Below are 15,174 nucleotides of genomic sequence, written 5' to 3' on the forward strand. Positions count from 1 at the left end.
CCCCCGAGCGCTTTAGAAAGTTTTAATTGTGTCCTGAAAAACTGGAAGCATTACTGTGACTTTTCAAGGCACCAGACTTCAAGCTTGAGGATATGATTACCATAGGGACCACAAGTTAAACAGGAGCTCTTTCAAAACCGCAGAATTTACATTCTTCTTCCCATGGCCAAGGAATCCTGCCCAAGCCACTCAGCTTGTCAGACTTAATATCCTTAGCTCCCATTATTAGGATGATAGGAAGAGGCTCTTCCCTCTACTAGAGGTATAGATGTTCAGAGAAAACACTTAACTCCTAGTTTCACTAGGAAGTCATGACTAGAATGAGCAACAGGTTAAGTCTGTTGTAAACTTGCTCAGGACTATAGTTTTGATATATATTTTCCCATGATCATATTTCCTAGGTAAAGTCAATCGCCTCTCTAGTGAGGAGGAGCCTCTCTAGAGTCACAAGGGATTTTATGTTTTGGTTTTTCTTTTCTTTTCTTTTTTTTCCTGGTAATGAAGAAGAACACTGAAGACTATTCTGTTACTAAGAAAGTCAACTTTGAATTCAAGTAATGACAAAATGGAAATGTTAAGAGGCTATCCTACAGAAGCAGATGTCAGTGTCTTCTAAGACACAAGGTCTTTCTCGCACAGAACTTGGAATTCGCAGTGGCCCCAAATCAGTGAACATATACCTGATAGAAGTTTGAAAATTTTAGCAGAGTGTAGTTTAGTGTGTGTGTGTGAAGAGATTGCTGGCAAGTGTCCTCTCTAACATGGTAAGAGGGGGTTGAGCCGCAGTGCCTGGTAATATGAATATGTTAAGAGATTTGAGTGTTTCTCTTTATTTCCTAGAGAATTTAGTCAGTCACACTCGAAGTTGTTTACCGCTGTGTTGACTGTTGAATTTAAGAAATGATCTCCTTTGGCCAACCCTAGATGTACATACGGGCTCTAGAGATCCAGTGAGTCTGAAAGGATTCTACTGCATGTTCTCGGCCATGTGTACTAATTCACCTGTCTATGGAATGCGTTTGTCTTTTTTGTTTGCTTGCACACTCTGCCTGCCAGTTTCCTATCTTCAGGGATTCAGGATGATCTCAGGGCAGACATATGCCACGTTACATGCTCCAAAATACCAGTAGTGTTCTCAGTTAACCACTGAAACCCCCGTTGCTAGAGTTTTCCTGCCTGGCCCACAGTCAGGACAAATCTCTCTCACCTGCCAGTCCCACAGCCACTCAGACCCAACCAAGTAAACACAGAGACCTATATTGGTTACAAACTGTATGGCCGTGGCAGGCTTCTTGCTAACTGTTCTTACAGCTTAAGTTAATCCATTTCTATAAATCTATACCTTGCCACGTGGCTCGTGGCTTACCGGCATCTTCACATGCTGTTTCTCATCGTGGCGGCTGGCAGTGTCTCTCTGACTCAGCCTTCCACTTCCCAGCTTTATTTTCCTCCTTGTCCCGCCTACGCTTCCTGCCTAGCCAATGGCCAATCAGTATTTTATTTATTGACTAATCAGCAACACATTTGCCATACAGAACATCCCACAGCAAACCCCTGTGTGGTGGAATCCTGTAACAAAGAGGCAAGACTCGATTTGGCTTCTAAAGAGGAACTTTTTCTTCTACCAAGCCACACTCATTATTACAAGTACTAATAATCTCTCCTATGTAGGTTTAATTTCCATTCGGGTAGATTTTACTTGGGAGTTTCAACTTAGCATTCTGAAATTTCCCCCAAGTTATCTAGATGATAACCAGTTTTCTCATTAACTGCCATGGATAAGGGGTATGGGTGGGGGTGGTGATGTATAGAATTCCCCCATCAAAGACTGTTTTAATCAAAGCATAACTTGTAGAATCCTGACTCATCAGCATCATGTTGTAGAAACAAAAGCATGCAGTGTATTTTCCCATTTGAGGGAAACACAGGAGAGTGAAACTCTCCCCAGTAAGAAAAAGTACCCTTATTATGATAAGCACAGTAGGTGCATTATACATGAGGTTAAAAGAATGGACCACACAGCTCACAGAAGTGCTAATGCCAGAGGCAAGATCTGAAAGGTGTGTTTAGACTTACACTTCACTTAGAAGAAAACCAATATCTTCCTTCTTGTGGACATCAGTTATTCTGCAAGGTTCTTTCCCTGTGCCTTGTGCCGAGTGAACCTGGAATAGTGGCTACCCTTTGCTGAGCCTCTGGAATTGGTGTGAAGCAGGGGACCACAGCTCGGCATACTTGCCCCGAGTAGAGAAAGGCAGCTTGGGTATCCTTAAACAATATATTTCCAAGCTTCACAAGGTGAAAGATTGAGTACTGGGTTATTGAGAAAAGGGTGGAGAAGAACCCCAGTAGGTGATGTAATTTCGGGTGTATAAATATAAGTGATGTTTCCAAATGAGCTGTGGAATCCTCGGGGTTTATGGTTCTTTTATAATTAAGCCTGAAGTGCTCCATTGTTTTGATTGACACCATATTGGTGCTCTTAAGAATGTGATTTGGATTTTAATTTCAGGGCTATTAAGGGCCTTTACTTCTGCCTCCTGTTAACTACAGATTTAATTAATGCATTAGCAACCCTGAAAAGAGTAAAGAAAAGATGAAGGCCCGCACGTACTGGGCTACACTGTGCGGGATTTGCCTCCCCATTCTTGCTTCCTAACCCTTTCTAGTCTCCTAAGCTAAAAGCAATCTATCCAGGTTTGCTCAAGTCCAGGGAGGGAGAAGAAATTAAACAAAGGGCTGTAGGCTCCTAGATGAAGACCTGCTGAAATAGGAGCCCTCTGGGGCAGAAGACTTAATTCTGAGAAGGCATGTTTCTTAGTTCACATGGGACGTGAATGAGATGAACAGAAACTTCCAAAAAGTGTGAGCCAAAAAAAGAGTTCCCTTTAGGACAAATAATAGAATGAGTGACTCACCCCTGTAAGAAAAAGGACCCTTAATGTGACATGTGTGGAAGATGACTTACATGAGGTTAAAATAATGGACAATTAATCTATTAGGAGACACCCAGTGGGTCAGTGAAGGATGTTAGGGATTGTCTTGAGGGGTCTACCTAATTGAGGACAATTACTGGCGTCTCACTTGTTACTGTTCTCTCTGATTAACCAGTCATCGAATCCCGAGTAGCAATTCTTGTGTTCCCATGGGAAGTCCCCCTGATGCTGAAATGAAATCTGCTCAGAGGCCAACTGTCAGCTCCAGAAACATGTTCAGAGGTCATCTGGGCTAAAAGCATAAGCTAGGCCAGATGGGAGGAAGGAGATGGGCCACATTAGAGAATAGCATGGCTCATGGGCAAGCCTCCAATCTATCTTTGGGCACTAATTACTGCAAAGTTCCCATTTCGAAGTTAAGCCTGTTAATCATGCAGATCAGGGAGGCTATCCAAAGTCAGAGGCAGCCTCGTAGAACACTTTATAGCTAAATAAAAGAAGCTTAACTCACTTAATCCATTTTATTTAGAGGAAAATTTGCATCCACACTGATAATTTATGTGCCAAGCTTCAGCCTGATAAAAATAAGAATAGTCAAGTTCAAGTAATTTAATCTGGGAGATGCAGGGCCCGTAATGGAAATAGCACCATAATTGATTCCTAATTGTAGGCAGCCCAGTGGGTACAGGATTTCTGAAGTTTACTGGGTATTATATATAGTTTATTTAAAATACTGTTGTTTTGGCATTTAATTTTTCACATTTGAAAATGCGTGTAGGCACCGAACAACCAAACATTCAACACTAATCCTGTGAAATGCCTAAAACGAAAGAAATGAGCAGCCCCGTCTCCTTAACCACTAATATGCCCACATAAATCTTTCTCCTTCCCCTCCATTACACGGCTTTCCTCCCCACAGCCCTGCAGACTGAGAGGGACCTTTCCTACCTCAAGTTTTGTGCAAAGTGCGTCTGACTGGTAGCAAGTCAGAAGGAGCTTATGCAGCAAATACTATACTGGATGCACAGTTTCCCCCCTTCAATTTTAAGAGAGAGTATAAATATTGTGAAGGAAGTCCAATTTTCCCTGCCTCTTCCTTTGTTTGCTGTAAATAATGAGTGATTATGCAGACATGAAAGTCAATGGTGCCACAGGGTTCATTACCCTACTTTGCAGAGGGTGGCGAGGTCTGTTAACAGCAGGCTGCTGCAAAGAGTTATTAAGGATGTGAAATCTCATTGGAATGTGTGCTTTCTATTTGAACAGATGACACCGTACATGAGTCAGCCGAGCCATCCCGCGGCGAGAACGCGGCACAAACACCAAGGATACCCAGCCGCCTTTTGGCAATCCTGCTCTTGCTCCTGGCGATGCTTTTGACATTATAGCACAGTCTCCTCTCGTCACCTGTCACAGAAAACATCAGGGTCTTGGAACACCAGAGATCCACCTAACTGCTCATCCCAAGAAGGGACTTGTTATAGGTTTTTGGCAGATGTCAGATTTTTTTTTGTTTGTTTGTTTTCTTTCCTCCAGCCCGATTTCTAAGCAACAACCTGGGGTTGTTGGGGGCTAAACTAGTCACTGCCCTCCTTCGCCCCGCCCCATCCCCAGCCCTGGTCCTTGACTTCTCTCGCCCCTTCCAAATTAAATGGACTCCAGATGAAAATGCCAAATTGTCGTAGTGGGGCTTCACCCCCTGTGCGTTCTTCTCCAGAACTCACCTCTGTAAGCTCAGGGTGTCGACGACGGTATGCAGATAAGGAAGAATTGTGGCAGATGCTGCCAGCCATGGCCTGGCCGAGAGGGTGTCCCTCTCCTACAGTACTTATGCCTTCTCATTAAGGACAGGAAGGTGATTGTGTGGAGCATTATGTTGGCATGTCAGGTCCAGAGGGGCAGAAGTAAGCCGAGACATATTATTGCACCATATCATCTAGGACTGTAGGAATGAGCAGGCTTCTCAAAGGTTCAGATACTAGTTTTTGTTTTATCAGATACGACTGTCTTAAAGCGTTCTTGCCAGCAAAACGTGTGCTGTGTCGAAGAAGCTTTTTTTCTCCCAGAAGGAGGGTTGGATGCAGGGATGCTAATGCAGAAGAAGTGTCTATTGAGAAAACTATCTGTTGCTGGGGGTGTGAGTGCCTCTAACTTTTTAGTGACTGGGCAGTGCACACCTGATTTTTTTTTCCTTTGAATACAGATCACCATGGTGCTACAACTTTTCTTTTTCTTTTTAGGAGCTCAAAGAGGCATTTTTATGAATAAAGTGACCTTCCCCGAGGCTGACAAGCCAGGGTTGATGAGTAGAGAGTGGAATAGCTTTGGCTGCTCCCCTGGGGACAATGTGTAGAAAGAAAGGAAGTCCTGTGGCCAGAGGAGATGCGATTTGGCTTTGCTGGAGCTCCCATGTGCTGTGGCCTTGCCCCAACTCCCACCCCGATGCCCACGTTCTGCTCCATGCTCCATGATCACAGGGGACTCAGACACAAACCCTGTCACCAGGAGAGTCAGTCAGCACTACTTGGGAGGGCTAAAGGGAAATTTGGAATAAAAATTCCAAAGTTTGGAATAAAAATTCAAGCATTGATTTTTTATATTCTTTCCCTTTCTGACACAGCCTAAAGCGTAGGGGGAAACATGTGTTTATCTATGGGAGATAAACAAGATGGAGTCCCAAAGACTTTGACAAAATATTTTTTTAAAAATCCACTAGAATAGAAAATACATTATTTAGATATACTTTATGCTGAGAGTGAGTATATATGCTTGTCCTATTTAAACTTGTGAGAAAAAGTGGTATCCCTTGATACATTTAGAAACATGGGGGGTTATCTTGTTTCATAGTAGGGTTGGGGCAGAAGGAGAATGGACACAGGATGACCCTGTTTAAAGAACCTTAGCATGGCCAAGGAGGTGGTCCCAGCTGATGACCAGGAAACATAAGCTGTGGGGTTTCTCCTGGTGGGGTGTCATGAACTCTAAATCCCAAAACCTAGACAGGGAAAAGTGTCAGCCCAATAGAAAGGTGATCTAGCCTTGTTTTGCTATTGCACGACATCAATAGAAACCATGCCTTTGTAAACAAGCAAGTCAGTAAATGCAATGATCATGTAATGTGGAAAATTGAAAGCATTCCAGAAAAAAAAAGGATTTTTTATATATTCGTTTTTAAGATGTATATGAAAAAAAAAGGAGTTCACATTATAGATGGACTTCATGAATCGGAAATTGCTTAGAATTGTGAGTAGTTTCAAATTAGAAAAATATGTGAATGGAAGGCAGCTGTGAACGTACTGCACCCTAGAGAGTTGTACACACATTGGAATGTGAGCTGGACTTACCTGGTCCCTTTGGAGTGGAGACAGCTGGAGTCTGCTCTTGCTTGAACCATCTGAGTGGGGTTGCCAGCCTCAAAGATATTATCAGTTTCTTTCTCCACCATCGAAGACTCCTCTGGAGTGGCCGAGTCTCATCACAGAAGGCACCCACCGTTTCACTGAAACAAAGCTTCAAAGCATTGGATTCCTTTACCTTTATTTATATACTGGACACTCTCAGTAATATCCAGATATCTTCTGTTTATTGATAGTTACAGGTTTGTGGGTTAGTGGGGTTTCGGTAAGGGGACAAAAATCCCCTTCTAAGATGGATCGATAGAACCAAAATAATAATGCATGTACTACAACCAAGGAAACCACGTGATCCTGTAATAATTCCAGTTAGCCCTAAGGACATTAGCAGTTCTAATGTCATTTTAGAAATGGTGAATTCTGTGATTCTTCTAGCATTTGTCTCTAGCAAATGATGAAATAATTACTCATGGCCCTCTCTGCCACTGTCTTTCATCTTTCACCGTGCAATTAGACCCTTTTACGTCACTGTCGTGCCGCCACAGATTAAGTTAAAAAAAGAAAAAAAAAAGCAGAACTATCCACACCAGTAGACAATATGCTTTTCTACCTGTAAGGGGCATAATCATAGCTAACGCACTTGTGTGGCGTTTTCAAGACGGTTGGTGCCAGGCAGTTTTTATCTTGTCCAAAAAGCGCTGGTGGCCTGTTGTGGTGGTGTTATAATCCTCTGTGGGCTTCGGATGTCTGTGCACCTTGGTAGTGGGTTTAATTTTAAAAACAGTCAAGAGCATGAAGGGAAGCCTTGGAGCCCCCTCAGCCCCAGTTGGTCAAACCCCAGCGACCTTTGCCCTTGGTTGCCAAGGCCTTTGCAAAGTGAAGCAGGGAATAAAGATCTGTCTGTTTAGTGGATACTGTGTATCCTTTAATAGACCAGGTAACAGTCCGTGGTAGTTTTAGACTATTGTTTTGTACTGTACTTTCTTGGGTGGCAGAGGAAAGAAAAGTTAAAATGTTGAAAAAAAAACAACAAAAAAAAAACAACTGCGTTCTTTAATTCTGTATTATTAGCAACCTCTGTTGTATATAGTGTTTGATAATAAAGTATTAATTTGATTCTTATGTCTTTTGTAAGTGAGAACAATAGACTTTCAGGATACAAAACATGCATTGAGGCTTTGAAACATCCAATGTATACATGGCTGAGAAGTCACGTGACTGGAACACTGCTCCATACTGGACTCGTGTCATCATTGCCCACTCAAATCTTACAGCTCCATCGCCTTGGGACCGAAACAACAGGACTGCTTTGATGGATACTTTGTCCTCAGTGTTTCCCAGGTCTGATGTCGGAGCTCTGTGGTCCTTTCCCCCACCCCAAGCATGTGGTTTGAAGAGGTTTAGAGAACTCTGGTTCTGTCCTTTGGTTTGGTTTTCTGTTTGTCATTTTTCCCCCCAGGAAGTCTTGTCAGCATCAAGTGCGGCTCAGACTCAGGATGGTTGCAGGCCAGTCCCTTTAGGAAGGCTCAGTGGGGCTGGTTCCCTCTCTGTGTCCTTGTGCAAGGAAGAGTCACAGTACCTGTGGGCTTTCAGGGACTCTGTTTTTCTCCTGTGCCTTAGCAACGGCTGCAGCCATTTTTATTAGTTTCACGAACTTAGGAAAACAGTTTTAAACTCCTCCTTTTCCATTCATTGCTCTCAGAGCTGTGGTCACCAGCTTTTCTTTGGAAGACCGCCTCCACCAACACCCCCGTTTGCCTGCCCCCTTTCTCTCTTTTTTTCCCCCTTGCCTTCCTCCCGCATTCTGTTCCCCCACCAGAGCCGTGAATGGGCAGGTCTGTCTCTGGTTTGGCATCACTGAGAGTTGTTCCCATGCATTTGCCCCAGAGCTGCTCGGATGTGAGACAAATCTCCCTACAATGGACTCGCTCCCATTGTTTGTACAGTGTAATAGATGCTGGCATGTTGGAGGTTACCCATGAGTCAAAGTCCGTTTTCCATGCTTCCTCTTGACACCCCATTGAAGCCACTCATTGTCTGTGCGTCTGGGTGTGAAGTCCAGCTCCATGTGACCCTGTGCTTGTACTCCCTGCTTCGCAGTCCTTTGCACTTTCATCGAGTGCTGTTTTGAAATGCTGACATTATATAAACGTAAAAGAAAATGTAAAAAAAAAAAAAAATTAAAACACACACACGCAAATCCATACGATCTGTATTTGTATATACACGTGTCCTTACAAGTATACCTAAATAAAAATTAAAGATTTTCATCCTTTTAATTGGATCCCTCCTTCTCCTTTCTTCCTTGAATGACGCCTTTATTTTTAGGGACTAATTGTACGTACTCTACTGATTTTTAAAAATATCTTTATGGACAGAAAAGATAATACGACAAATGTAAGAGAAGGTATGGGAAGATCCAAGAAGGCAGGGTAAAATGAGGCACATTTATTCTGGTGAGAAAATGATGCAATTTCGGCCTTGTCTGTATTTGAGCCTTAAAACAGGCACTATGGCAAGGCTTGCACCCTACGTGACATAGGTACATCAGGAGTATACATATTCTATTTTTTATTACTCATATTTTTCTATCCTGCCAAGAGAAAGGCCAAATAAGCATTTTCTAGCAGCCACCTTCCACTTTAGAAGAAGCAGTAGAAGTAATCCTTTCTGTACAGCCCAAACCTCGATTCTCATCATCAAGGAAGAATTAACTTACATGGTGTGACCATGCCAAATGGCATGGTATCTCTAGGACTGTTTACTTATCTGAATATGAAGACATTTTAGACATGACTTGTCGCTGTCCTTTGACTTTTTTGCCCATTTGGGCAGTGTACAGCCCATTTTGAAGCTGAGTGAGAAGTATTTTTGTCTTTGAGGAATACATTGATAAAAAGACAGTTACAAAATTCCATCTGTAGAGTGAAAACCAGCAAATACATGACATAATAGATACCTCATGCGCTTCATAACTTGGCTTTAATGATCTGATATTCACATTATGCCCACAGAGACCTTCCTACTGTAATTATTTGGCAGGGCACAAAACAGTAATAATTTAGTATAACTTTTTTTTTCTAACAGAGTGACAGTATTATACAATGAAAGACAACACACATTGTTTATAACAAGATGAACTGGACTACGTATGTGACATTTCTAACCAGAACAGCATCACATTATCATTGCCATTTTCACCATCATCCTCCAAAGCATTGAAGCAATCATGACATTGTTTTCAGTCTGTGCTGTGCGGAACGATCTTCACAGTCTGGACTTTCAAATTTTACAACGTGAGGCCGACTTTACGTGGAAACTTAGCAGTATTAGTGTATAGGTAAAAGTGTAAAATTCGGGTCTTTATACCATGCACAAATACATAGATTTTTTTTTTTGTTTTTATTTTGTTTTGTGTGTTGAGTGGGTGAGGAAAGTTGGGAATTTTAAGATTAGAAAACAAAGGAAATCATCTAAACAATAGTCAAAATGAGATTAGGAGTGTGTTACCAAATTGAAAACTTGGTAAGTGAAAAGCCACTGTAGGCTTTAAGAGAGATGAGATTATGAAGTGGCTTTTCATGGTTGCCATAAAGCTGAACATGAGAGAACCCAAGACAATATGAGTGTTGCTAAATGCATTTTGAATACGTTGGTCTACAGAAATTATCATTTCTTCCCCCGAGTGAAAGAGATGACAATTTCAGATTCCACTCTATATAAATCATATAGCTCCTCCTGAATCCAAGGCTATATCTGCATTAAACAGTCCAGATTCTCAGTGAAGGTAGAGGCTACGCTCACATGGCATACACACAAACATGGCGCACAAGCATACACACACATGGTTAAGGGAGCTAAGCACAGGATAAAATCTGCAGACTGATATGGGCAATTTGATCATAGCTGTGAGCTTCAGATGAGGAGACCATTCTCAGCGGAGAGTGCTAGCCACACTAATGTTAAAGCAAGCTGGAGCAGATATGATGGGCCATTGCACAGTGTCACAGGAACCTCACTTAGTTTTGGCAACAACACATTTGGAATTTGTGGTCATCCCAGGTGCTGAAAATAAAGTATCACAGGGGACATTTAGTATCTAGGTTGCCATGTGTTTTGTGAATAAAACACATACGTATTAGAATCTCAGATCTCATAGGAATAAATAGTAAATATAGGTGCTATAAAAATTCAAGTATTTCTGAGAAGTTGTTCATTGATCACAACAGTTTCATGGGAACTGTTTGCAAAACAGCTTCTTAGAGATTTTTTTGCAAAGCTTAGTTTCATGTTCAGCTAATAATATCACAATCCTTTAAGAAAGAACGGTAAAACTGCTGTGGAAAGCATTATGTTTTCCCTTTGGAAAAGAGATATTCCAAAAATCATAAATAACTAATCAGACCAGTATTGTCTTGTCAGTTTTTAATGTGATACATTCCATTTTATTAAGTTGTTCTGTGGCTAATACATGCATATGCCTATTTTTAAGATGGAGCTATTACTGCTTGACTTCTGAGTGGTGAAGCTGTATTACTTCTGTCCCTTGCTTAAAATACAGACAATAAGGGAATGCCTCAGATTTAAAAAGAAGATGAAGAAAAAGACAGGGAATTGCATTGTACAGGAAACCATCAAAGGCTTTACCAAATGTTTAGTGTGCAGAAGAAATGCTTTGTCAAGCCAGACTCATGAAAAACTAAGTACCTAGTTACAAATCCTGGGTTCACTGTGCAAATAGTATTTCCAGGTAAGCCTTCACTCTCCTTCCTGCTTCCAAGCAGAATGCAGGTTTTTTGGTTTTTTTTTTTTTCCTCCTTTCATGTGGCATTACTGGACTCAATCCTTAGGACCAAGGAGAAGAAATAGTAATAGTGGCCTCATGTTCAACCTGCCCCAACATAAGGAATCGTTTGTTATCTTCATCACAGGTTGCTGCACTCTTTTCAATGGCCTCTGCACACACTGAGAGGGAAGCATGATTTCATTGCTTATAGAAAATATCCCCCTGTTCATTCTGAGCATGCCATGAGCTCTGCCATATTTCGGCCAATGACAGCACTATTGGTACCAAAGCTGAAGGCCGGAGAATAGTAGAGAGGAAAAGAAAGAAAAGAAAAGAGAAAAGCAATCCCTGCTAGTTTCTCTTCTTGTCATTTGCTGAGGGTTTTTGGTTTTTTGTTGTTATGGTTTGGTTTGGTTTGGTTTGTTTTGGTTTATCTTTAGTTGAACAGGAGGGTTTTTTGTATCATCCATGAGAGAACCCTTCCTAACCACAGCCCACAATATAACAGCTCTGAGACAAAGACACTGGTGTCAGAGCTAAAGCAGGGGCCTCAGCAGACCTGACCGACCATTTGGTGTAAAAACACCACCTCAAGGATGCTGTCAATCAATGTTAATCAGAAGAATTCAATCTAGTGGGTGGTTCTCTGAGTCAATAATACACTTTGAAATACCCTGGATTTCCATCGTGATTATTCAAGCAAGAACTTCATGTTACTTGGTAACACACGGATGCTTGTCAATCCTGTCAAGAACACAAAGAGAGGGACAGGGGAAAAACATCTCAAAGAGATATGACAATGGGAAAATAGAACAAAATATTTTTGCCTGCTGTTTTGCTCACAAGTACCAGGTGCTTCCTCAAACTGCGTGTGTGTGTGTGTGTTTGAAATGTACCCACTGCCATTTTCTTTGTCTTACACCCATGAAACAACACCCTAAAACAAGAGAAAGAACAAGTTTATTTCCACACACATCCCTGAAAGTGAATTTTATCATCACTCTTTGTGTGTGTGTGTTCAAAACTTGCTTTTTTTTTCTTTTGACCCCTTCCATACCCCTGTGCTGGGAAAGGCCCTGTGATTTGTGTAGCAGAGTGTGACAAGTACCTCCTCTGAAATATGTGTTCTGCTTTACTAGATCGAGACACATTTTCTACAGCAGAGAGAACAGGACAATCTGTGTCTTTCTTTCTTTTTTACAAAAGACAGTGTGCCAGCCCGAAAGCCGACTCCATTTATTTCTCCTGCGGGGAGCCGGCGTGTTCCTTCTGGAAGATGCAGGTACTTAAAATAGTAATAGGCTTTGTGGTTTATAGAGAGTATTTCGTCCCAAGATCTCAAAGGCATGAAGAATAAAATATAAACCAATGGCTCTTTCCAGCAACCTTGGAAGAATTAACTGGAAAGGGTGGCTTGTCATCTCCTCTCCCTAGAGGAACAGAGCCCTGCAAACTGCTTTACCCAGGTAGCCCTGGGAAAGAAGGACGGGAAAGTTCGCCTAGGATTTGGACAGGGGTCCCAGTCTGTTCCTCCCCATTCCTAAGAACTTAAAAGCCAGGGCTGAAAGAAAAGCAAATGACATGTTTATCCCTTTTTAAAGGAAATTTCCAAAGCCCTGCAATCGGGAGAAAGGGACTGGGCAGCTTTCCAAATACATTTTATTTGTGAGTCAGTGGTTTTACCACAGAAGTTTACTCTTCAATGTAACTTTCTTCTCTAATTTCTCAACTCATCACATGCCCTTAGGATGTATTCAAATTTATCTCTAAAAGTTGGGAAACGTTTAATTAATCCTAGGTATCTAGACAGAATTCAGGACTCATGTAGAAATCAATATCTGGATGCGCAAGAGCTGTATATAAAACACTGTAGTGTTTTTATGAAACCTCAGGCATCCTCCTGCATATTGTAAATCATATCTATACTCCTTACAATAGCTAACACAATGTAAGTGCTCTGTAAATAGTTCTTGTGCTGTGTGGGAATAATGACAAGCAAAAAGTCTGCATTGTTAGTACAGATGCATTTCCAAACAGTGGTTGGTTGAATTCATAGGTGCCAAACCTGAGGAGAAGGGAAAACCAACTCTACTCTGTACGGTCACTTACTTCAGGTGTTCGCCCCTACGCCCCCACCGCCCCATCACGCCACATAAACACACTCAGACTTTTTTACATTCTCTAGTTTTATGTATTCATAGCAGCTTTTTTTTTTTTTTCCGAGGCATTGTCTGTTCTGAGCAATGTGGCATTTGAAAGGACACTGGGAATCATGTTAGACATATTTGAAATCAGTCTGATAACATCTAGAGCCATAGGGCAAAACTGTGGCAGTTAAAAGAAATCATGCTGGGGGACGGCCAGCCAAGCACGACAATATTCACGTATCTGACCACACTGTAGAGACTTCCCAGAGCTCAGCTGCACAGGGAAACCATCTGCTCTGGCAGAAGCATCACTTGGCATTAGGGACCCTTGGTGTCTTTCCTTCAATTATGCTTATTCCCTACCCAGAGAGTGACCCAATGTTCCAAGGCCATTATTAGAATTAACCTCTTTTGACTGGTGTAGCTGGCTCGGCATGGAAGTGTGTGACCCTGAGGCTGAAGGACTAGAGCCCATACCTTCAAAAGTCTAACCAGTTTGCACATAAAGATTCTTCAGAGATGACCAAAATTCTTCTTAGTTTAGGAATTCCTTATAGTCTCATTCTTCAGGGTTCCATTAGTCTGGACTTGGAGCTGGCATAAATTGCACACCCTTGGTTCACTTCTGGTTCTGATTTTGAGGTTACCATGAGTCAGAGTGGGGCCTCCATTCTGAGTGGTGTCTGCCCTTCCTTAGACCCTGTCAGTATTCAGCAAAGCAAGATAATCTCCCTCATAAGTGACAGCTTTGCCCCTTGTAACTGGCATGGAATCAATTTTTTTTTTAACTTGACTTGAAAGGTGAAGAGGGGATCAGGAATTCAGTACTAGCAAGTGCATTCATTAGCAAATTGAACCAGTTTTAGCTGGAATCTGTTTGGCTGTCCTCATCTTAGTCTACCCTACCCCCCAACCCCCTTGCTGCCCCCTCTCTCTCTCTCTCTCTCTCTCTCTCTCTCTCTCTCTCTCTCTCTCGTCTCTCTCTCTCTTCCTTTTATCATCGATCCTGCCCACAAGACTTACTATGTACTCGGTCTACTGGGAACATCAACCTCCTTTACTAAGCTATTCAAAGCAGACACACATACCATACTTCTCTGGCCCAATTCTGACAGCACCATGGAAAGAGAAAAATAGGCTCTTCAGCTATTGACAAACACCCTATAGAATGAGATGAAGAAGCAGAAGACAGACACAAAGTAAGCAAAGGTAACTGACATAATGACAACTAGTTATATAAACATAATCTCGAGGCAGTGTCCCAAACTGTAGCACAAATGTTAGAAGGTCTTGTTAATAAAATCAAACCTGAGGCCAGTTATTGGGGTGAATGCTGGAAGATCAGAGAAGCAGAACAAGCCACAGCCACCTCACCTTGCCAGTTCCTCAGCTGATCCTGTTTCCTCAGACTGGAAGCCTCTGAGTCCTCATCCAGAATGAATCTCAGCTGAACCGCTGCTCAAAAGCCTAAAAGCTTAACCGGCCCTAGTTCCTGGTTTTCACGACTTATATACGTTTCTGCTTTCTGCCATCACTACCTGGGATTAAAGGCTCACTTCTTGGGATTAAAGGTGTGAGTCACCATGCCTGGCTGTTTCCAGTGTGGCTTTAAACTCACAGAGATCTGGATGGATCTCTGCCTCCCAAGTGATAGGATTAAAGGCGTGTGTGCCACCATTTTCTGGCCTCTATATCTAGTGATTGTTCTGTTCTCTGACCCCAGATAAGTTTATTAGGGTTCACAATATTTTGGAGAACACAATACCACCACACCAAACCGAATAAAAAAATAAGGAAAAGACTTGCCAGGGAAGAATTGATATGTTATTCTTTTCTTTCTTCCTTCCTTTTTTTCTTTCTTTCTTTTTTTTTTGGTTTTGGTTTTTTGAGATAGGATTTTTCTGTGTAATAGCCCTGGCCGTCCTGGAACTTATTCTGTAGACCAGGCTGGA

The 15,174-nt window shown here is 42.0% G+C and overlaps 1 protein-coding gene across 5 annotated transcripts in view; it reads left to right on the forward strand.

Annotated features, from left to right (window-relative positions):
• The window catches only part of Efna5 (ephrin A5), a 284,299-nt gene extending 275,726 nt beyond the window's left edge, over nucleotides 1–8,573 (forward strand). For all 5 annotated transcript variants that reach the window (XM_052750241.1, XM_052750242.1, XM_052750245.1 and 2 more), the window contains one exon: nucleotides 4,203–8,573. In XM_052750241.1, the coding sequence (XP_052606201.1) occupies nucleotides 4,203–4,324 (122 nt within the window). In that variant the 3' untranslated portion in view covers nucleotides 4,325–8,573. The remainder of the gene's footprint in view (nucleotides 1–4,202) is intronic.
• Nucleotides 8,574–15,174: the final 6,601 nt, after the last annotated feature.

The sequence above is a fragment of the Peromyscus californicus genome, unplaced genomic scaffold (assembly GCF_007827085.1).
Source record: "Peromyscus californicus insignis strain IS unplaced genomic scaffold, ASM782708v3 Scaffold_21__1_contigs__length_65335640, whole genome shotgun sequence".
Lineage (NCBI taxonomy): Eukaryota > Metazoa > Chordata > Mammalia > Rodentia > Cricetidae > Peromyscus > Peromyscus californicus.